Below are 22,770 nucleotides of genomic sequence, written 5' to 3'. Positions count from 1 at the left end.
CCTTAAAGAGTTGGCATTTATTGTGGGGTCAGGCTTGGTCACACTTGGCTATTAAATACCAAATTTCATCCAGCCCTGCACAACTATCGTTGCTCAACGCTGTAGCGATATTTCGATAAGCATTGCTGATTGCGCATCAAACCTGGTTTTGTGTGCAAATTAGAATTTAACACTATACATATAAAACAATAATGAAAGATTAAAATATCTAATAATAAAACTGATTTAATCCGTTATCTAAACTATACCCAATTCATGGTTTTAGAAGTTCTGGTCACTGTTGCCAAATTAGCTATTTTATAGCTAGTTCTTTCTTTTCCGAGTTTGATTGCTAGAAAAATTGTAAAATTGCTATTGCCGAGCATAGGCTATATAAAATATATATTCAGCTATGTTTTGCTTTTAGTATTTTTACTAAAACTAAGCTAAAGTCCACACAAAAATAGCTATTTTTCCATTAAAGTTGGCAGCATTGGTTGTAGTCGTAGGTGATTGGTTCAGCTGCTGCTACTTACCAATAGGTGGCGGTAGCTGGCCGCCTATCGATATCTCAGCGCCGAAAATAACTGTTTGTAATATTAAAATTGTGGTCATCGCAAGCTCAAATTAAAATATCGATAACTATGCCGATTTCAACGATGGCTTGCAATTGGAAGGGGTGTGGTGCGATAACACAAGTTAGTTTCTGATTGCCCGTCACTAGCATAAGTCATCGCGTTGCGGGGTTTGTGTTTGTGTGTGTGTGCGCTGCTGCTTTTGTGTTTCATTCATTTAAAATTTAAGTTAAAAGTTAGTTTTGTGTTCTCGCTTCTTTTATTACAAATAATGCAATCGCCTTGCAGTGCATCGTAAAGACAGTCAATAACGTGAAACAGGTGAGTGAAATTGTTACGACGCGACGGCGACCCGCCCAAAATTGTTTGCTCAAATACCTGCGCTTAATGCTTGCGTTGTTATTATGCTGATGTTGTTGTTGCTGCCTGCACATGGGCGTTGACCGAAAAACGTTGAAAACCCAAATCATTCCACAGTGCCCACTAAATAAACAAGCTTACTTTATTTTATTTATGTGAACAATCAATTCATAAAACTGTTGGAAATGCGTAATTTATACATATGTATGTAAAATGCCCACAGGCTTTTTCCTGCAAAAAAAAATAACATACAGTATGTCAAGTAACTGTTTGGACCAAAAATATAAACGTAAATGTTTTTTTTTTTTTTAATGGTTAGGCATTAGCAACTGTAATTTAATAAGAAATAGTAGATAAACAATAAAAGGTTTCTCTTGTCAAATTAGTCAAAACAATTAATTGAACAACTGTATGACGCTTCTTGTGTCGCTTGCCACCTGCTGCCCAATTGGAAATGTGGTGCACTCAAATTTCATAGCCATTTGGTGTTCCTTTACTTTTTTGTTTTTATTTTGCATATTTGGAGTGTGTCCTCCAGGCACATTTCAATTGCACTTTTGCCCTCACATTTGCAACGGTCGTACACTAATTAATGCTATAATAAAATGTGTGCATGTGTGAGTACACTTGTACATGTGTGTGTGTGTGTGTCGGTGTGTGCTACAGCGTCTGCATCAGTTGAAAAAGGGTGGATTACAATGTATGTTGAGCTCTTTGAGCTGCGTTATTATTACGAGTTTGGGTTTCTCGTTTAGTTTTGTATTGGTTTTCACCTCGGCCAGCGACTTCTGCTGCTTCAGTGCGCAGGCAAAACTCACACATATACACACACACACACACACACACACACACACACACACACACACACACTCAGGTAACAAACACTATCTTCCAATTGCGTGTTCTCTAGCATTGTGCCTTACCGGCAACAACTGCTCGCCTTTCCTTTCCCTCTCTTTCTGCATTTACGTTACTGTTCGCGATGCCCGAGGGTCAAGTGTGTATGATTGTATGTACGTCACTGTCTGCCGTCTAATTGTCCTCGCTACTCTCTCACCTTCTCTCGTTTTGTTTTTTTATGGTTGCCTACAGTCTAGGCATAGTCCTTGTTGCTCTTTTTTTAAGATGAGGGGTGTCCTTTGTGATCGCGATAAGCGGCTTTTTGTATTTTTCCATTTCATTTTTAATACATTAATTCGTCAGTGTCAAAATTAAGCCGCAGCTTTTCTTGTCCGCCTTTTGCCATAGCCAAATATTGTATATTGATAGACTTTTATCGATCGGAAAATATAACTATGAGATAATGACACTTGTTCCATTTCCTCGTTGCGTTTGTTAAATATTCTTTTTCTCTGACAAATTCCTGTCAGTGCATTGTGCCAAAAACTATGTATAGAACTCTATTCCCAAACAAATTGAGATTATGTTGTAAATAAAAGAGGCTTTTAAAAAACTAAATGGAAACTGAAGAAAAGTCGCCTTAAATCACTTTGGCACATATCCCATATTAAAGACTAATTGCGCGCCCACTTGAATGACATTTAACTTAAAATTTAACATAGTTTAAATGTGGCAAGTGTGTGAGTGTTGTGTGTTGGGGTGTGTGCGCTTTATATAGACAGACGTCCAAATCCATAGCATATAGCACATCACGTTCATTGCTCCTGCCAGTGGGACTGCTATTAATAGTGGCGTGCAGCGACCTCATTTAATACCCTTACTAGAGGGGCATAGTTTGTCAGGGATTAAACTCATACCTTTTGAGTATACAAATTAGATCTTTCACAAAATTGTGTCCGAAATTGTAGTCGAATAATTATACATGTTAATTTCTAAACGAAACTTGTTAGGATTGAAATTGTCACTGAATTCTGACAGTTCTTTTGTTTCAAATATCCCAAAGATTGTAAGCTTAAATTAATTGAAAGTGAAAATTAGTTTTAAAAAAATTTGAAATCAAATATCAAAACATATTAATGTTAAATTTTAATTTAGGTATATTAGAGAAAATATAATTATTATGCTCAAATTTAATTTGTTGATAAATCTTTCTAGACATCAAAATTGACTGATATTATTTACCTTTTTTAAAATTGCCCTATCCGACAAAACAAAATTGAAAATAAACTAGGGGGCACTATCAAAATATATTTTGAACGAATTAAATTAAATTTGAATGCAGAATTAATTTTAGATGCCAATCCATGATCAAAATGACATTTCGCTTGAAAATCGGTAAAGTTTTGCCAAAGTTTTGACAGTTTGAAGTTGCTCAAGCCTCTGATCTAGCAACTTTACAAATAAAATATTTTTTACAAGAAAATGAAAGTTCAGAATGAAATTTCTTTTTATACTAATTACGATATTAGAGTTGATTAAAAGTAAAAACTTGAGATTTAACATTTTGAATTTTCAAAATTTCAAAGGGGGGACCCTTAGCATCAACATAGAATCATGGCTTCGATAGTCGAAAAATAATAAAATTTTCGAAATGAAAATTTGAATACACTATGAATTAAAAGACCGAATAATGATCAAAATTGAATTCCGATTGAAAATCGGATCAGTTTTTATCAAGTTATGACAGTTGGAAGTTTGTCAACGCTTTGACTTATCATCTTTACCACAGCCGTATCGGTAGAATTTAATTCCAGTTTCGGTTTCAGTTCCGGTACTAAAAAAGCACCGCTTAGTTTCGGTTAACGATTCCGATACCGGTTTCGGTGTTATTCCCTGAAAAAAAAAATATGATAATTTACAACAAAAAATCGCAAATTAGTTTAAGATGAATTTTTAATTTAAATATAAGCATTCTAAAATTATGTTGAGAGTATTTCGAATTCGTTGCTTTCATTTGGGGCCCTTTTCACATGTTAGTGGTTGATGTTGCAGCATGTTGTGGCGGCCTGCACAGCACGCGGAAGGCATTCGAGCAGACCAGACACTCTAGACATCACAATTGTATAACTGTTAACAGCACGCAACACACTGCAACAATATATTCCAACAGATTTTTATTTATAATTTACAAGCAGGATAGGAAGACAGACGGACTTCAACCTTACTTGCTAATTGATTCACTTGTTTCACGCACTGATTGATTGACTTGATTCTTTTCTTTCAGCACATTTTGATGATGCAGCGTTTAATGTGGCACATGCTGCACGCGCTGCTGCTGCTGCAAACAGTTGCAGCACAAACCGATGGCAGCTATTACAATCCACAACAACAACAGCAGCAACAACAACAAACTTTGCTACCACAACAACCAACATCGCAATACGAAATCAATCCACAATTTGGAGGCAATCTGAACCCAAATTTGAATCCGAATCTCAATAACAACAATCTCAACAACGTAAATAATCCGAATAATCCATTGTATCGCACTGATGGCATTGGAGCCGGAGGATACAATGACTTGGGCAACCAGGATGATTACAATAAACGTCTGGGAAATTCAGCATATGATGACAGTGAACCAAGTCTGGGACGTGGCAAGAGCTCGTATAATTTGAAGGGCACTTTTCTGGATACATTGCACAATCAAGAGCCAACCTATTTTATTGTCGCCTCACGCATGGTGCGTCCTGGTCTTATCTATCAGGTATCCGTGTCCATATTGCAGGCCAAATATCCCATCACAGTCCATGCGAGTATCTCATGTGATGGCGTCCAAATCAGCGGTGATTCCAAGGGTGTCAAGGAGGGCGTTCCCGAAACTCTGCTCATGCGAATACCTCCAACGAGCGTAACCGGAGATTACAGGCTGCGTGTCGAGGGTTTCTATCAGGATGTCTTTGGCGGTGTCGCCTTTCTCAATGATACGCGTTTGGATTTCTCCCAACGCTCCATGACCATCTTTGTGCAAACGGATAAACCTCTTTATATGCAGGGCGAAACGGTGAGATTCAGAACGATTCCCATTACAACCGAACTCAAGGGATTCGACAATGCCATCGATGTTTATATGCTGGATCCCAATCGTCATATACTCAAGCGCTGGCTATCGAGGTAAGTTTGAAATGTTCTCACATTGTATACAATAAAATTATAAATTGTATCTTTAATTCCAATTCGATCTCAGGGACTATAAGAGATAGAGATTTAAAACTTGGTATGTTGGTTCCTGGATACCGTACGCAGATCAAGTTTGTTTTTATTTTTGGATCGGATCTCTATATCTTATATATATTGTAACGATCCTTAAGGCTTCACCGGGCTAACTCGGTCGGCGATATGAGTTCGTGCAACAAATTTATATTATGCAGCACTTGCGAATAAATAAGAAAGCAGATAGATATTCAATATAAATGGTATTTGTTTATTAGCGACGCGATGGCCGACTCTTTTAAATTTCAATGTAGGTTTATTTGATTTCGATGCGTTGTGTTGCTGACTGGTGTCCTCGGGCCTCCGTCCTTGAAATCCGATGCAGGCTCGTCGCTCGTCGGTCGCTCCTGGTTGTAGCTCGGTTTGTCTCTCTCGTACTGGGAACCCCGCTACTGCAAGGGTATCGGGAGCAGGTCCTGCGACAGCTAGGATTGTTGAACGTAGGTCCTGCGACCGCAAGGATAAATCCCCCTTGACCCGCTCTTGCAGGGACAACTAAATCTATGTCCTGCTTCAGCAAGGACGGATAAACTAGGTCCTGCGACAGCGAGGAGAATGAACGACCCCGGTCCTGCGTTCTCCAAGGACTCTCCGCTTTAATTTTGCCCGCTTACAGCTGGGTTAGCTCAAGCCCTGCTAATGCGAGGACGACTACGACTACTTCCTGCAACCGCTAGGTTCGCTTAATTTACTCCTGCGACAGCAAGGCTCTCTTAATTCACTCCTGCGACCGCAAGGCTCTAGGATACTAATGCTACTATTACGATTACTGGATCCTGCGACAGCGAGGATATCTTTTCTGGTTCCGCGTCAGCAGGAACTATATCCTGCTACAGCAAGGATATCTACGATGTTTCCTGCGACAGCAAGGAGTATAACCTGCTATTGCCAAGTTATCTATGGTGTGTCCTGCGACTGCAAGGACTATATCCTGCTACAGCAAGGATATCTGCGATGGCTCCTGTGACAACAAGGATTATAACCTGCTACTGCAAAGTTATCTATGGTGTGTCCTGCGACTGCAAGGACTATATCCTGCTACAGCAAGGATATCTGCGATGGTTCCTGTGACAACAAGGACTATAACTTACTGCAAAGTTATCTACGGTGTGTCCTGACAGCAAGGACTATATCCTGCTACAGCAAGGATATCTACGAGGGTTCCTGCGACAGCAAGGAGTATAACTGCTACTGCAAAGTTATGTTGTTCGGAGGATCCTGTGTCAACAAGGATTGATGTTTTGTCCTGCTATTGCAAGGACCGATCGGTGCTACTTGTTTGCTTGCTCTGCTCGAAGTGTCCCGCATGCGCTGTTGCGCGCCCTTTTATACTCTGGGCCGCCGTAGGCACGGACTTCTGCTCGCCTGTAAGACAGAGGCGTCGCTGAACAGGGTATAACAGAGGCGTCGCTGAAAATGTGCAATTGTTGTGGGAACACATATTTGTTCCTCACACTCCCTCTTTCTTCGGGTAACCAAATGACAAGTCTTTGTATTTTCATTTTATTTAATTTTATTGCCGCTTTTCTCGCGGAACACGCGGATCGCCCCTGCCCCCTTTAATTTTGTATCTGCGCCCTCATCCCACACCAGGTATACCCGGCGCCTCCCGGGGTTGAGCTCCTTGACGCCTGACCACGTCCCGGCCAGGCACTCCCACCAACTCCTCGTACCTGGTGTGCGACCTCGGCGTCCTTCAAACTCTCCTCCTGCGCCGCCCGGGAAATGCCAGCTCCAGCCCCAGTGACCACCTGGGGTGCGAGGCACATACCTATTGGCCCCGGTGGGCAGATCGGCTGCCCGGGCGCAGGTCGGCGGCCCAGGGCAGGTCGGCTGTCTGGGGTAGGTCGGCGGCTCCGGAGGGCAGGTCGGCTGCTCCGGGGGGCAGGTCGGCTGCCCGGGGCAGGTCGGCGGCCCGGAGGCAGGTCGGCTGCCCGGGGGGGGTCGGCGGCCCGGGGGCAGGTCGGCTGCCCGGGGCAGGTCGGCGGCTCCGGAGGGCAGGTCGCTGTCTGGGGGCAGGTCGGCTGTCTGGGGGCAGGTCGGCTGCTTCAGACCCTGGCCCGCTTCGGTGCCGGCGCAACTGGTGCTGGCGTGGTTTCCTCCTCCTCCTCCGACTCGACGAGATCTCCCACACCGTGGGGACATGGTGCGGGTCGGATCGCCCTCTTCTCCTCCTTGGCAGGCCACCACAGCGGCGGAATCTCGTTTGGCGACGCCGTTGCCGGCGGCGTCAGCCCTGCCGCCACTGCCCGATCCTCGTCCAAGATGGGTGACGTGGCCAGCTCCAGGACGTCGGTGTACCCGGCCAGGTGTAGGTCGGCAGCTTAGCGCCCTCCGGCGAGGGTGAAATGGCAGCCTGGTGGGTTTCCGCGTTGTCGTCTGCGTGTTGCTCATCCTGTCTCTGATCTTCAATGTCCAGCTGCGTGGGCGGTCGCCCTTTATAGTCGCCGCGCAGGCGCGATTTTCGGTTTGCCCTTCGCTTCCTTTTGGTCTCTTGTTTTCTCTCCTCTCGTGCCCTTTGGCGACCGCCACCGTCCTCTGATTGGACACTTGTGCCCAGGATTACGGTTTCTCTCTCAGGTTTTTCCCCGCTATGTATGCCTATATATATATATATATGTATGTGCGTATATACATAAATAAATCGGCAATTTGAAAATTGTAAGATGAACACAATTAACGGTGTTAAATTGTTAACGATTTAATTTATCCCCCCGCCCACAATTTAATGTGTTAACTTATTAACAATTTTATTAAATTGTTTCGGGGTAAATTGTTTGGGAAGCATTATTAACATTTATTTCGGCTGTTAATAATTTAAAATGTGAAGCGGCCATACTCAATAAATTCTTGGCCACCCCCACGGGGTGCGAACCCCGATCTTCGGTCTAGAACGCACAGCAGACGGCGCCTCAAAGCAGAGCGCTGCCGCGGCCTCTGGCTGTAATCGCAACAACAATTATGTGTGCTAATTGCTTGCTCTGCTGACGTCACAGCAACGTAGCTGCAGCTGTTGGCCGTTCTGCACTCCCCTTTATGTGCAATTGTATATTGTATATATGTGAGCAATAGCGATCTCGTGTTGTATTTCCCTCGTCGTATATATATATATATATATATATATGTACACATATATATATGTATCCTTGTTTTGGCGATCTCGTGTTGTATTTCCCTCGTCGTATATATATATATATATACATATATGTACACGTACATATATGTAGATATGTCCTCCTGTTTACATATATTTGCTCCCTGTTGTGGTTGTGCTAATGTTTATATATGTATATGTATAATGTATTCCGCGCATAATAAATCCCTCGCTGTGTAGATATCTGTATTTGTTATTATTAACAAATGTTCATTCCTTTGGTTTTTTTTTTTATTCCACATTATGTATGTATATATATATATATATATATATATATATATATATATAGGTGTCATTGCTCATGTAATAGTTCCTTCGCTGTAATTATAGACATATATATATATAAACCTAAACATATGTGCATAATAAATTTCGCGCATCATAATTCCCTCGTTGTGTATATTTGTTTGATTGTTCGGCTCAATTGGACGCGATGCACCCAACAACAAATAGCGTCGCTCTATGTTGCTTTTGTTGTGCATTCTCTCTGAGAACAATTCCTCTCAGTTTTGTTCAAATCTGAGCGTCTTGGTTGTCGGCAATGTGCAATGCATATCAGCGAAATATAACTGTTCTTGTCTTTTAGCTTTCCTTTTGTTTCGCTGTCTTGCGCCGCTCTCTGTGTCTTAGCTGTCGGGTCATTGCTATGCAAAGAAAACGAAAAGTAAACAACAACAAATGTTTGTCTTTTGCTTTGCCGGCCACTGACCGCCGCGACAACAACAAATGTTTGGGCTCTCTTATCTTCGTTCGTATGCGTTGCGTGAGACGTAACAACAACATTTTCGTTTTGTTTTGCTGCCCACTGACCGTCGCGACAACAACAGATGTTGGGCTCTCTTATCTTCGTTCGCTGTGTGTTGCGTGTTATCCGTTGCGTTCGATGCTGCTCTCGAACAAGTATGCACAGTGGCCGTGTTGGTTGTCCCACGTTGAATTATTTTGTTGCTCATGCTGGCTATCGTATATATATATATATATAAATTGATGTAATATATATATATTTCTCTTTTTTTTTCTCCTTGTTGAAAACGAGTGTTTCATGGTATTGGATTAGGGTGGTCCAAAAAATTTTATATATTTTATAATTTTTCCCAACGAGAAAAAAAAAATTATTATATATAAAAAAAAATTCATCGAATTTTTGCCGTGCCTTGTTTTGGATGTTCGCGGGTGTTACGGTGGATTAGGGTGGTCCCGAAAAAAAAAATTTTATTATTTTTCCCAAGGGGAGAAAAATTATTTATTCTTTTTTTTTTTTAATTTTCATCGAATGTTTGTCGCCTGGTTCTTGGATGCTCATGTATGTTACGATGAATTAGGGTGGTCCCAAAATATTATTATTATTATTTTTTTTATTTAATTATTTTCCAATAAGAAAAATTTTTTTGTTTATGTTAAACCATGAATTTATTGGTGTTTTTTTTTTCTTTCCCATGCATGTACCCTTCTACCGCCCTCTGTAACATTTATATAAAACAAATCATTCGTCTGACCTGGTTTCCCTCGCCGCCATATGTGGTTTTAGGTCTCCAACGTGTGCTCGCCGTATCTTTTTGTCCGCCTGCGATTTTAGTTTGCATATTACCGGCGATATGAAGTCCACGATCTGGTATGGTCCTCCAAATCTAGGTGCCAGTTTCGCCGCAAATCCCTCCACTGCATTGGATAGATGATGCTCCTTTAGCCACACTTGTTCCCCCACGCTGGGTTTCCATTGTCTCCTGCGCAGATTGTAGTAACGTGCCTGATCTTGCGCCGCCTTCTCCAAACTCCGGCGAACTATCTCAAATATTTCTTTGAGTTTGTTGGCGTTTGCTTGCGGTTCCTGTGTAGTCCGTCCTGTGCCGATGGCCTCCTCATCATAGAGCCTGGGGAAGTCGGGCTCTCGACCCTGTGTCACAAACGCTGGCGTGTATCCTGTGGATGCTGTCACGCTGGTGTTTACGGCCAAAGTGATTTCTGGTAACGCCTCATCCCAACAGCGTTGGTTTGCTCCAGCGTATTGAGCAATCATTGTCTTTACTGTGCGATTTGCTCTTTCCGTGGAGTTTTCCTGCGGTGTGTACGGTGCCGTGTACTGGTGTCTCACCCCAAATCCTGCAGGAAACTCTTGAATGCCTTGCTGGTGAATTGTGCGCCGTTGTCCGTGATGAGGACCTTTGGCACGCCAAATCTTGCCAGGATTCTTTCTCTGAACGCTTTTGGAGGGCTGCCGCCGTTGCGCTTCGCATTGGTACTAATTCAGTCCATTTTGAGAACCGATCTATAAATACCAGTAGCGTTGTATTCCCGTGTTTTGAGCGTGGTAATGGTCCGACAAAATCTGCGCACACCGTGGCCCATGGTTCTTCCGGAATTTGCGTGAGCATCTTGCCGGCTGCCTGCAACTGGTTCGGCTTGTATTGCTGGCAAACTTCACATCGCTGTACATAGTTGCGGACATCTCGGTGCAATCCTGGCCAGTAATAACGTGCCGCCACCCGAGCTATCGTTTTCCGTGTTCCAGTATGTCCCGCTGCTGCTATGTCGTGATTCTCGTGTAAAACACGTTGTCTCTTGTTCGATGGCACACACAATTTCCAGGATGTCACGTCCTCGTGCCCGGCTCGGTGAGGAATGTGCCTGTATAAGTTGCCAGATTCTTCTAGGTAGTCTGGGAATTTCCTGGGCTCCTTACGAATCTTCAGTAGCATCTTCTGTATCCAGTTTCCATCAGTTCCGCCAGTTTCCGCTGTCTCTTCTTCAATTTCGACCCGAGCGCAGACATCCTCATTTAGCGGTTGCCTCGACAATGCGTCTGCCACTACGTTTAGTTTTCCTTTGCGATATGCCACTTCGAAGTCGTACTGCTGCAATTCCAATGCCCATCTGGCGATGCGACCGGTAGGGTTTTCAATAGAGTTTAACCATTTTAGCGCCATGTGGTCTGTTATGACGGCAAAATGATATCCCTCTAGGTATGGTCGCATCTTCCGAATCGCCCAAACGATGGCTAAGCACTCTTTCTCTGTTGCTGAGTAGTTTCTTTCGGGTCCGTTCAGTGTTCTGCTGGCGTATGCGATAACCCGTTCTCCCTCTCCGGATTCCTGTGTGAGGATGGCTCCCAGTCCATAGTTGCTGGCATCAGTTTGTAGCGTGAATTGACGGTGAAGTCAGGGGCACGCTAGGACTGGTGCATGCGTCAGCTTTTCCTTCACCATCTCAAACGCCTGTTGGTGCTCTTAGTTCCATAGCCATTTCACGCCTTTCTTCAATAGACCGTTGAGGGGGTGCACCGTAGTTGAAAAGTCAGGCACGAATCGTCTGTACCAGGATGCCACTCCGAGATATTGCCGCAGCTCCCTGATGTTAGTAGGCGGTTTTAGTTGAGAAATCGCCGCTACTTTGTCCGGGTCTGTGCATATTCCATGTTCTGTCACTTTATGACCCAGATATTTTAATTCTTTTTTGAAGAAGTCGCACTTGTCGACGTTGATCTTCAAATTCGCTGCTCTGAGTCGTCGAAACACCTCCTTTAGGTTGGCCATATGTTCTTCCAATGTTTTCCCAATAACGATGATGTCATCTAGATATGCGAAGGCATGTGGCAGCATTTCAGGTCCAATCACCCGATCAATGCTCGTTGGAATGTTGCTGGAGCGGAGTGAAGTCCAAACGGCATAACTTTCCAATGGAAGAGTCCTCTGCCTGGTACTGTGAACGCTGTCAAAGGGCGACTTGTTTCCTCCATAGGAATTTGCCAGTAACCGTCTTTCAGGTCGAGGCTGGTGATGTAACGTGCTTCCCTCAACTGATCCAGGATGTGGTGTACTCGAGGTAATGGATAAGCGTCCTTGACCGATCGGCTGTTTAGCTGCCGAAAGTCGACGCACAACCTCCATTTGCCCGTTTTCTTTTTGACCATCACAATCGGGGCACTGTGTGGGCTGTTCGACGGCTCAATACATCCTTTGGCTAGCAACTCGTCGATCTGTTTGTTGATTTCTTCTTGCATCTTAGGGTTCTTTGGGAAGTAGCGTTGCTTTATCGGACGGTCGTCGTGCATCACGATTCGGTGTTCCGTGATTGGTGATGTGCCGCTCATAACAGCAAATGCGGCTAGTTCCTGCTGAAGAAATTTATCCACAGCTGTTTCGGGGTGTAATGATTCACCCTGCTCTACGCCGATGCTCGTTGTTTCATCCAGCGTGATTTCCTCGTCTTGTGTTGCCTGTTCTTGTTTCCTTTGCTCTTGTTTACTTTGTTCTTGTTTTCTTTGCTCCTGTGTGTGATCTGTGTTGACCACCGAGTTTCTCTTCTTGTACTCGGTTGTTTTGTCGACGAGTCGGGATTCTGACTTCGATTCCGGCGCATTCGAAGTTAGTTCCCATGTTGGAGAGGAAATCCCATCCTAGCACCAGTTCGTCGATGACTCCCGACAGAATTAATAACGGCATGTTTACAGTTTTGTTGCCGAGCTTTATCTGTGCCTCCACTTGTTCCGTGACGATACCAGGTCCGGCCATCTGCCAACCGCACCTGTCTCTGTGTTGCTTTTAGTTCAAATCCTTCTTTGCATAGCGTCCCTGCTAGTTCCTCACTTAAGAAACTGCTCGTTGCCCCTGTGTCGATGGTAGCGTTGTACAGGTTGTTTCCAATTTGAACCGTAGCTGACAGGCGGTGGCCCTCGTCCTTTAAAGTGCCGATTAATTGTGGGGAGCCGCTTCTATCGGCATCCGCTCGCTCCTGGAACCTGGACGCCGCCGATCGTTTCCCTGTCGGCAACATTGCACTGTGCGAACTCCATTCGCCCACATATCCAGCAGAAAAGGAGGCTCGGATTTTGACATTCCTCGCCCAGTGTCCCTCTGTTCCGCATCTTCTACACGCCTGTGTTGGGTTGGGGACATGTGTTGGTTGTCCTGAGAATGCTCTAGGTGTTGGCTGTGGTCGCGACCTTGCGTTGTCGATGCAGCGGGTACATGGGCCTTTCGTTTCTGCTGGTCTAGCGTCTTCTACTGCCATGAGCCTGGGGCGGTTACCACGGATTGTTGCCGCAATTTCTCTCTGTCCCGCTCCAGTTCCTCGAATTCCTCCGCCAGTTGCATGAGCTCGATCAAACTGCTGTTCTGATACGGTCTTGCGAACGCTCTGAAGTCGGGAAGGCTGCTGTTGTATATTTTCTCTCGTTCCTGCTCCTTGTTAATCTTAGTGGGCGCATCAACGTCTGCATCTCTACCATGAACTTTTAAATGGTTCATCTATGCCCTGCTTCCTCCGATCAACTTCTTCCGACAGCTTCGAGAAGTAATCTCTTGGTAGGAAAAATTCGTGGAAGCTCTTGCGAATGATGCCCAGGTTCTCCAGTGCTCGTTGTTCGCTATATACCACTTGAGAGCCGTGCCTTCAGTAATTCAGGCATTGCTCGTGGTATCTGGTCCAGTTCCAGGCCATAGGTTTCTGCAGACCATTCCACTTGCTCCAGAAATTCTAATGGCTTTGAGGTGCCATCGAACTTAAAACTCCACCCCTCACTTGTTTTGCTACCGCTGCATAGTCCCGCGCTGGGTTCCTTTCGGTGTGTGGCTGGTATTCGTGGTGTGTGGTAGATGTGTTTTGCCAATGCGATTCTTGTTCTTCTCGTTTTTGTTGCTGTTCCCGACGCTGTGCCTCCGCGTTTGTTGAAGCAAAATCCATATTTGCCATTTCTCTGGCCACTGTGTGTTGTTCCGTTTTTGGCTCCTCCTTATAGGTGCAGCCTCCCTAGTTGGGGATGCGCGAGCGTGTTTTCTGGCTAATGTGTCCAATCGACCGGCGTGAGGTAGGCGTCCTTCTTGTGTTTGTACCCAGTCGCCGAAGTCCTTGCGCATGGTGTCCACGCTTCCAGTCAGTGTGATCCCGAACTCGCTGCCATATTGCAGCAGTTCCTCCTTTTTCAGGTTGTATATCCATGTTCGTACCATTTTGAAATCTTACTATTCTTATATTCGCAAAACCCTGCAAGTTGGGCGCCAGTTGTAACGATCCTTACTTCACCGGGCTAACTCGGTCGGCGATATGAGTTCGTGCAACAAATTTATATTATGCAGCACTTGCGAATAAATAAGAAAGCAGATAGATATTCAATATAAATGGTATTTGTTTATTAGCGACGCGATGGCCGACTCTTTTAAATTTCAATGTAGGTTTATTTGATTTCGATGCGTTGCGTTGCTGAATGGTGTCCTCGGTCTCCTTGAAATCCTTGAAATCGTCAGGCTCGTCGCTCCGGTCGCTCCCTCGGTTGTAGCTCGATTCGTTTCTCGTACTGGGAACCCCGCTACTGCAAGGGTATCGGGAGCAGGTCCTGCGACAGCTAGGATTGTCGAACGTAGATCCTGCGACCGCAAGGATAAATCCCCCTTGACCCGCTCTTGCAGGGACAACTAAATCTATGTCCTGCTTCAGCAAGGACGGATAAACTAGGTCCTGCGACAGCGAGGAGAATGAACGACCCCGGTCCTGCGTTCTCCAAGGACTCTCCGCTTTAATTTTGCCCGCTTACAGCTGTTAGCTCAAGCCCTGCTAATGCGAGGACGACTACGACTACTCCTGCAACCGCTAGGTCGCTTAATTTACTCCTGCGACAGCAAGGCTCTCTTAATTCACTCCTGCGACCGCAAGGCTCTAGGATACTAATGCTACTATTTTACTGGATCCTGCGACAGCGAGGATATCTTTTTGGTTCGCGTCAGCAGGAACTATATCCTGCTACAGCAAGGATATCTACGATGTCCTGCGACAGCAAGGATATAACCTGCTATTGCCAAGTTATCTATGGTGTGTCCTGCGACTGCAAGGACTATATCCTGCTACAGCAAGGATATCTGCGATGGCTCCTGTGACAACAAGGATTATAACCTGCTACTGCAAAGTTATCTATGGTGTGTCCTGCGACTGCAAGGACTATATCCTGCTACAGCAAGGATATCTGCGATGGTTCCTGTGACAACAAGGACTATAACTTGCTATTGCAAAGTTATCTACGGTGTGTCCTGCGACAGCAAGGACTATATCCTGCTACAGCAAGGATATCTACGAGGGTTCCTGCGACAGCAAGGAGTATAACTTGCTACTGCAAAGTTATGTTGTTCGGAGGATCCTGTGTCAACAAGGATTGATGTTTTGTCCTGCTATTGCAAGGACCGATCGGTGCTACTTGTTTGCTTGCTCTGCTCGAAGTGTCCGCGTGCGCTGTTGCGCGCCCTTTTATACTCTGGGCCGCCGTAGGCAACGGGACTTCTGCTCGCCTGTAAGACAGAGGCGTCGCTGAACAGGGGTATAACAGAGGCGTCGCTGAAAATGTGCAATTGTTGTGGGGAACACATATTTGTTCCTCACAATATATCTTATAGCTAGATTGCATGCATTTAAGAAATAAATTATTTCCCTAATTAAATCTTTCTTGCTCTTCTTATCGCAGACAATCGAATCTGGGCTCCGTTTCGTTGGAGTACAAATTGTCAGATCAGCCGACGTTTGGTGAATGGACGATACGTGTTATTGCCCAGGGTCAGCAGGAGGAGAGTCACTTTAGTGTGGAGGAATATTATCAGACGCGTTTCGAGGTGAATGTCACAATGCCAGCTTACTTCTTTACCACGGATCCGTTTATCTATGGACGTGTGATGGCCAATTTTACCAGCGGTTTGCCCGTCCGTGGCAATCTCACAATTAAGGCAACCATCAGGCCAATTGGGTACTTTAGCAACCAAGTGTTGAATGAAAAGTTCCGTTTGGGCCGATCGCCGTTGGAGCAACAGAATTTGTATGACGAACGTTTGCGCTATAATACTCCCAACCAGAATCCTCAACAGGGTTATAATATACCCGCCCAATTGCCACAGGATGGCGTTGATCTCTCACAGGATATTTTGTATCGCAATCAGTATGTGGTGGAACGTAGCTATCAATTCGATGAGGAATGGCCATTTTGGGTGAGAAAACCTGAATATATTGACAACTACGATTCCTGGACGAGCAGCTATCGGAATTCCTTGCCATTCCTGCGCTATTTCAACGGCACCTTTGACTTCAAGTGGCCTCTACGTGAACTGGAGGCTCTTGTGCCACGTTTGGCCAACTCGGAGATCCTCATTACGGCCACAGTGGGTGAGAAATTCTATGATGAGATCATCAGTGGTTATGCCGTGGCACGTGTCTACAATTCAAGTTTGCGTGTTGCGTTCCTTGGGGAATCCCCGCAGGTTTTCAAGCCCGCAATGCCATTTACAACGTATTTAGTTGTGGAATATCATGATGGATCACCCATAAATCCCAATTTATTGCGTCAAGGACTCATGGAAGTCAGTGGCTTTGTGGAGAGTCGCAATGGCGGACGTCGTGATTGGCCCACTCAGCGATTACACATGTCACAGCAGAGTGATGGCGTTTGGGAGTTGAAAATTGATATACGCAATGATTTGAACTTGGATGAGCGTCCTCAAAATCGGGATTTCCTCAACGGCATACAGAATATGCGTTTGCAAGCACATTTTATTGATCCACGTGGAGAACGCATTCAAACCGAACTTCTGCTTGTATCGCATTATTCACCACGCAATCAACACATTAAGATCACAACGAGCACGGAGCAGCCGGTGGTTGGAGAATACATAATTTTCCACATACGCACGAATTTCTTTCTCGAGGAATTCAACTATTTGATTATGTCCAAGGGTGTTATATTGATCAACGATCGGGAAACAATTACCGAAGGCATACGCACAATTGCTGTAGTCTTGAGCGCGGAGATGGCTCCAATGGCCACTTTGGTGGTGTGGAAGATCACACAACAGGGTCAAGTGGTTGCCGATTCCCTCACGTTTCCAGTTAATGGCATCTCCAGGAATAATTTCACGGTTTACATAAATAATCGCAAGGCGCGAACCGGCGAGAAAGTTGAGGTGGCCATTTTTGGTGAACCCGGCTCTTATGTGGGACTCTCGGGCATAGACAGCGCCTTCTACACGATGCAGGCGGGCAATGAATTAACCTATGCCAAGATCATTACCAAAATGTCCAACTTTGATGAGCAAACAAATGGCACATATAAACACATTTGGTATTCCCATGAGGGTAATCCCGATCAGTTGGTCTACTTTCCGGCCTCTTCCTTTGGCATCGATGCGAATCGCACTTTTGAGTACAGCGGATTGATTGTCTTCACGGATGGCTATGTTCCCCGCAGGCAGGAGAATTGCAATAGGACTTTAGGCTATGGTGAATGCTTGAGCGGACGCTGTTATCGTTTGGAAAAACATTGCGATGGCGCATTTGATTGCGACGATGGCACGGATGAGATTGGTTGTCATGTCCGCAACGATACGGAATTGTTAAACTATCGTAAATATCGCTTCAATCGTGTTTTACGGCATTACGAGAATGTTTGGCTGTGGAAGGATGTGAATATTGGACCACATGGTCGTTACATCTTCAATGTAGATGTGCCAGATCGTCCTGCGTATTGGATGGTTAGCGCTTTCAGTGTAAGTCCCTCGAAAGGATTTGGCATGCTCAACAAGGCCTTGGAATATGTTGGTGTCCAACCGTTCTTCATCAATGTGGAAATGCCAATGGTTTGCCGGCAAGGAGAACAGGTGGGAATCCGTGTCACGGTTTTCAATTACATGACCATACCCATTGAGGCAACTGTGGTGCTGCACGGCAGTCCCAACTACAAGTTTGTCCATGTCGAGGAGGATGGCATTGTGCGCTCTTATAATCCACGCACCAGCTTTGGCGAGCATCAGTTCTTCATCTATTTGGATGCACAGGGAACTACGGTGGTCTATGTGCCCGTGGTGCCACAGCGTTTGGGTGATGTTGAGGTGACGTTGCATGTGGCAACTTTACTCGGAACAGACACCATCAAACGCACCCTCCACGTGGAGTCCGATGGCCTGCCCCAGTACAGACATCAATCTGTGCTCTTGGATCTGTCGAATCGTGCCTATGTGCTGGAGTATATGCATGTGAATGTCACACAGACACCGGAGATACCCTATCAAGTGGATCGTTACTTTGTCTATGGCTCGAATCGTGCTCGGATCTCGGTTGTGGGTGATGTGGTGGGTCCCATCTTCCCCACGATGCCTGTAAATGCCAGTTCACTGCTCTACCTGCCCATGGAATCGGCGGAACAGAATGCCTTTAGTTTTGCTGCCAATTTATATACCATCATGTACATGCGTTTGATTAATCAACGTAACAAGACGCTGGAGAAGAATGCCTTCTATCACATGAACATTGGCTATCAACGACAACTGAGTTTTATGCGCGGCGATGGTAGCTTCTCCTTGTTCCGTGCCGATTGGAACAATTCTGCTTCCTCCGTTTGGTTAACCAGCTACTGTCTGCGCATCTTCCAGGAGGCTTCCTTCTACGAGTGGGAGAACTTCATTTGGATCGATGCGACAATTATTGAGAAGAACATGCGTTGGCTTCTGCAGCATCAGACGCCAGAAGGTGCCTTTTATGAGGTCACCTGGTTGCCGGATCGTAAAATGAATCGCACAAACTCCGCCAGCTTTACAAATCTACGAAATCGTAACATTACCTTGACTTCACATGTCCTCATCACACTGGCCACCGCCAAGGATTTATCTGGTACGTTGGGCGCACGTGTGTCCCTGGCGACACAACGTGCCATTGCCTGGATCGAAAGGAATATGCAGTTCCTGATGGACACACCGGAACCTTATGATGTCGCCATCACAGCGTATGCATTGCAACTTTGCAACTCACCCATTGCGGAGCATGTTTTCAGCATCCTTCGGCGTCATGCACGCACCACTGGTGACTTTATGTATTGGGGCAATCAGGAGTTGCCGCAACCGCCACGTAAATTGGAAAATCAAAAGTGGTTCTCATTGCCACGTTTGCCCTACGAATATGATTCCCTCAATATTGAGACTACAGCCTATGCATTGTTGGTTTATGTGGCTCGTCGTGAGTTTTTTGTGGATCCCATTGTGCGTTGGCTGAACGCACAGCGTTTAAATGATGGCGGTTGGTCCTCCACCCAAGATACAAGCGCTGCTTTGAAAGCCCTTGTCGAGTACACGGTGCGCTCTCGCATTCGTGATGTTTCCTCGCTGAGTGTGGAGATTGAAGCCTCCTCTCAAGGCGGCAAGACACAAGAGCTCCACATCGATGACACCAATTTGGCGCGATTGCAAAGCATTGAGGTAAACAGTCTGTAACAATTAATAAGTAATTGATTAAACTAAAACTTTAATCTCTCCCTAATAGATACCCGATGCTTGGGGAACAATCAAGGTGCAGGCCAAGGGCGCTGGTTATGCCATACTGCAGATGCATGTGCAGTACAATGTGGACATTGAAAAGTTCCAGACGAAGCCACCGGTACCAGCATTTGGACTCCACACAAAGGCCATCTTCCACGGCAGGAATCAGTCGCATATATCTTATGTGGCTTGCCAAAAGTGAGTGCTTCAAATAAACAAATAACAATTAGTTGTTAACCGCTGCAAGTAAGAGATACGACTCCGATCATGATATCCGGATTGCAGCCTTCTTGCTCTTATCACTTACCCGTTATATAACTAAATTGAATCTACATCGATCTCTGCAGCTGGGTCAACACACAGGAAGCGGAGCGCTCAGGCATGGCTGTGCTGGATGTGGCTATACCCACGGGCTATTGGATACAACAACAGAAATTGGACTCGTATGTGCTGAGCAATCGTGTGCGAAATCTGCGACGTGCTCGCTATTTGGAACGCAAGATTGTCTTCTACTTTGATTATGTAACTATAAAAGAAATATAATCGGGGAACTTATTTAACCGACTTTCTGAATCTTTTCACAGCTTGATCAGGAGGACATCTGCGTCAACTTTACGATAGAACGCTGGTATCCAGTGGCCAATATGTCACGTTATCTGCCCGTGCGCATCTATGACTACTATGCGCCAGGTGAGTAACCAATAAAATAATTATTTAAATATATTATATCTTATGAATTTATCTGTTTCTTGCAGAGCGTTTCAACGAGTCCATCTTTGATGCCCTGCCCACATATCTGCTCAATATCTGTGAGGTTTGCGGTAGTTCTCAGTGCCCTTACTGCTCCATATATAACATTGGCTGGCGTGCATCCTTGTCCGTCTGGCTGTTGTTCTTCAGTGTCTTCATTTATCTGCTGCGCAGTCGTACACATTTAGTGCTCAACACACTCCATCTGTTTACCTAGAAAGTCGAATATTTTATTCCCTACACTAGCAGCCCAAAACCACACAAAACATGATTAGCTTATTAAGTTGAATTCGATTGAGTGTTGAGTTTGAGTTTGAAAATTGAATTTTTAGTTGGTTTTTGTTCTACGTTTGTTTTTATTTTTTCTTAACAAAATTGCATTCCGTCCAAGAATACTGGCAGGCTTTGAGTTATTTTTATAATTATAATTTTAATAACGTAATTGCATGTAAACATAATCTCGAAATGTACAAAACAGCATCCACCAATCGAGCGGACAAATTTGTTTTGCAATTTGCCCAGATTTCTACTATATCACTATGAAGAATCAAATTTTATGTACACAAATTACACATATAACATATAGAGTATTTTTAGCGTTCAGTTTATATTTTATAAGTAATAATATGTAACTCGTCATATGCCAGAACTAGAGTCTTTGCCTTATCTCCAATATGTGGGCGCTACAAGTGCCGATTTAAAGTGAAAATCAATATGAACGAATATACAACAAAAGTGTCTTAATAAAATGGAAAATGCCTTTATTAGATTTTAGAAATCGATAGTGAATATACTTATATTATTGAATTAACTTTTGGCAAAAAGCATGAATATCAATTGAAATTTTTTATATGCATATATTTAATTGGAATTTTTTTGTAAAAGATGATGATTATGATAACGTTGAAAGCGACCGTCCAATACATATACTTTTTATGTTTAAATATCGCAACAAATGAATCTAATTAGTGTGTAAGTTTTATATTCTTGACAAAAACAGTTTAGATACTGCTTGTGTACATTATAACATAAATACTGTATAGCCATGTACATGTAGCTAACGAGTCTCGAATCCAAGTACTCCGTCCCTCCTTTATGGTACACAATTGAAATCTACGTTTTCTATGTAACGAAAAAAACTATAATAAATTAACGAAATCTTTTCATCCACGTGAAAACTCAAAATAGATTTAATGCGACTTTTGATAAAGAGTTGGAAAAATGAAGATAATTTTAGTTAAAATGGCTGCAGTCGAAAAATAAAATAAAAAGCAAAATAGGTATGTTAAGAGAAAATAAAATAATTAATAAATTACCCTTCATTGAAACGGCAATTCCTGAATTCGAACTCAGCTCGCTGACGAAGATCTTTCCGTTGGACTAGCAAGCACAAATACATTTTTGATCGAAATTAGAAAAATAAATTTAATATTTGCAGACAAATAACAAATGAATTTTTTTCAAAGTGTATCTGATAGCAGTATTTCAGTACAGGGTAAATAAATAAACAAAACTGATTTTTGCATAAATAGTTAACAGTTTATTAATATTGGCCATAATGCTTAGGTGGTCTTTGTTAATTGTTCGATAAATACAAGAAGCGCTTAACTATCCTTATTACATATTGCTATAAATAAAAAGTGCACACATAAATTCTACGTTTTACGAAAACTAAGTAATATTGGGGAAATGGCCTCTAAGCAATCCATAATGTCCTTTCGTGATTTGGCACCGGTAAAGACGACCTTTCCGTTGACAAAGATAAGGAGCACTAGACGGGGTTTCACCATGCGATAGATGAGTCCGGGGAACATCTCCGGCTCATATGAGCTGAATTGGCCGTGCACTTGATTTAGGTTTTCCAGGCGTATGGGAAAACGAAGATCCACCGTGGCCACAATGTTTTGCAGCTTATAGTCCGCAAATTTTACGGGAAAGCCCAATTTCTGTATAATACGTGCAAACTTGCGGGAGCCCAAATTGGCTTCTATTTCATTTCGTGCTCCCGTGCAGATCACTTTACCCGTGCGGAAGATGAGTGCCGTGCAACGTGGGGAATGCATCCGCATGATGACACCACGGAAACGCTTTGGAGAATACTCCGAATTCCGGGTGCGGGAGTTGATGGTCTTCAGATCCAATTCACACTCCACGGAGAAAGTAGCCACGATGTTTCTGTCATGTAGCGAAATTTAACAATTGTGTTTATAATAAATATTCTTAAGAAATGCAATCGTCTTCTACTTACTGCAATTTAATCTCATGTTGTGCATCCTTTGGTTCTATAAGAGCCGCCGGCTGTTGCAGCTGTAGGGTTGTGTGCGGATTGCTAGGCGGATTATTGGATGTCGACGCATTGCTATCTGGGTCGGCGATTTTAAAATGGAATTGCATTTTTTGTTTAATTCAATTCAAATTAACAAAATTAAATGCAGCTGGCTGTCAGTTAAAAGATAAATAAAACACGCGATGCACAAAACAGTGTTGCTCCATTAAAGCAATGGAAAAATGTTTGTTTTTGTCTATGCTAGAAATGGCAACAACAAAGTATGCCAAGCCTATTGTTATT

At 44.0% G+C, this 22,770-nt stretch overlaps 2 protein-coding genes across 2 annotated transcripts; one reads left to right on the top strand and one right to left on the bottom strand.

Moving 5' to 3' along the window:
* The first annotated feature begins 686 nt into the window (after nucleotides 1-686).
* On the top strand, nucleotides 687-21,388 carry LOC117782187 (CD109 antigen). The gene is made up of 7 exons (XM_034619189.1): nucleotides 687-875; nucleotides 4,039-4,928; nucleotides 15,626-19,391; nucleotides 19,456-19,649; nucleotides 19,799-19,973; nucleotides 20,036-20,141; nucleotides 20,207-21,388. The coding sequence occupies exons 2-7, from the start codon at nucleotides 4,048-4,050 to the stop codon at nucleotides 20,416-20,418; spliced, it is 5,334 nt and encodes a 1,777-aa protein (XP_034475080.1). The 5' UTR covers nucleotides 687-875; nucleotides 4,039-4,047; the 3' UTR covers nucleotides 20,419-21,388.
* Nucleotides 21,389-21,718: 330 nt separating this feature from the next.
* Nucleotides 21,719-22,671, bottom strand: LOC117782188 (TBP-related factor). Its single transcript, XM_034619190.1, has 2 exons — nucleotides 22,450-22,671; nucleotides 21,719-22,376 (listed from the first exon to the last, which is right to left on the bottom strand). The coding sequence occupies exons 1-2, from the start codon at nucleotides 22,593-22,595 to the stop codon at nucleotides 21,857-21,859; spliced, it is 666 nt and encodes a 221-aa protein (XP_034475081.1). The 5' UTR covers nucleotides 22,596-22,671; the 3' UTR covers nucleotides 21,719-21,856.
* Between the last annotated feature and the right edge of the window lie 99 nt (nucleotides 22,672-22,770).

The sequence above is a fragment of the Drosophila innubila genome, assembly GCF_004354385.1.
Source record: "Drosophila innubila isolate TH190305 chromosome 2L unlocalized genomic scaffold, UK_Dinn_1.0 4_B_2L, whole genome shotgun sequence".
NCBI lineage: Eukaryota > Metazoa > Arthropoda > Insecta > Diptera > Drosophilidae > Drosophila > Drosophila innubila.
The sequence above is the reverse complement of the archived record's forward strand: the minus strand, read 5'-3'. Positions and strand labels throughout refer to the sequence as shown.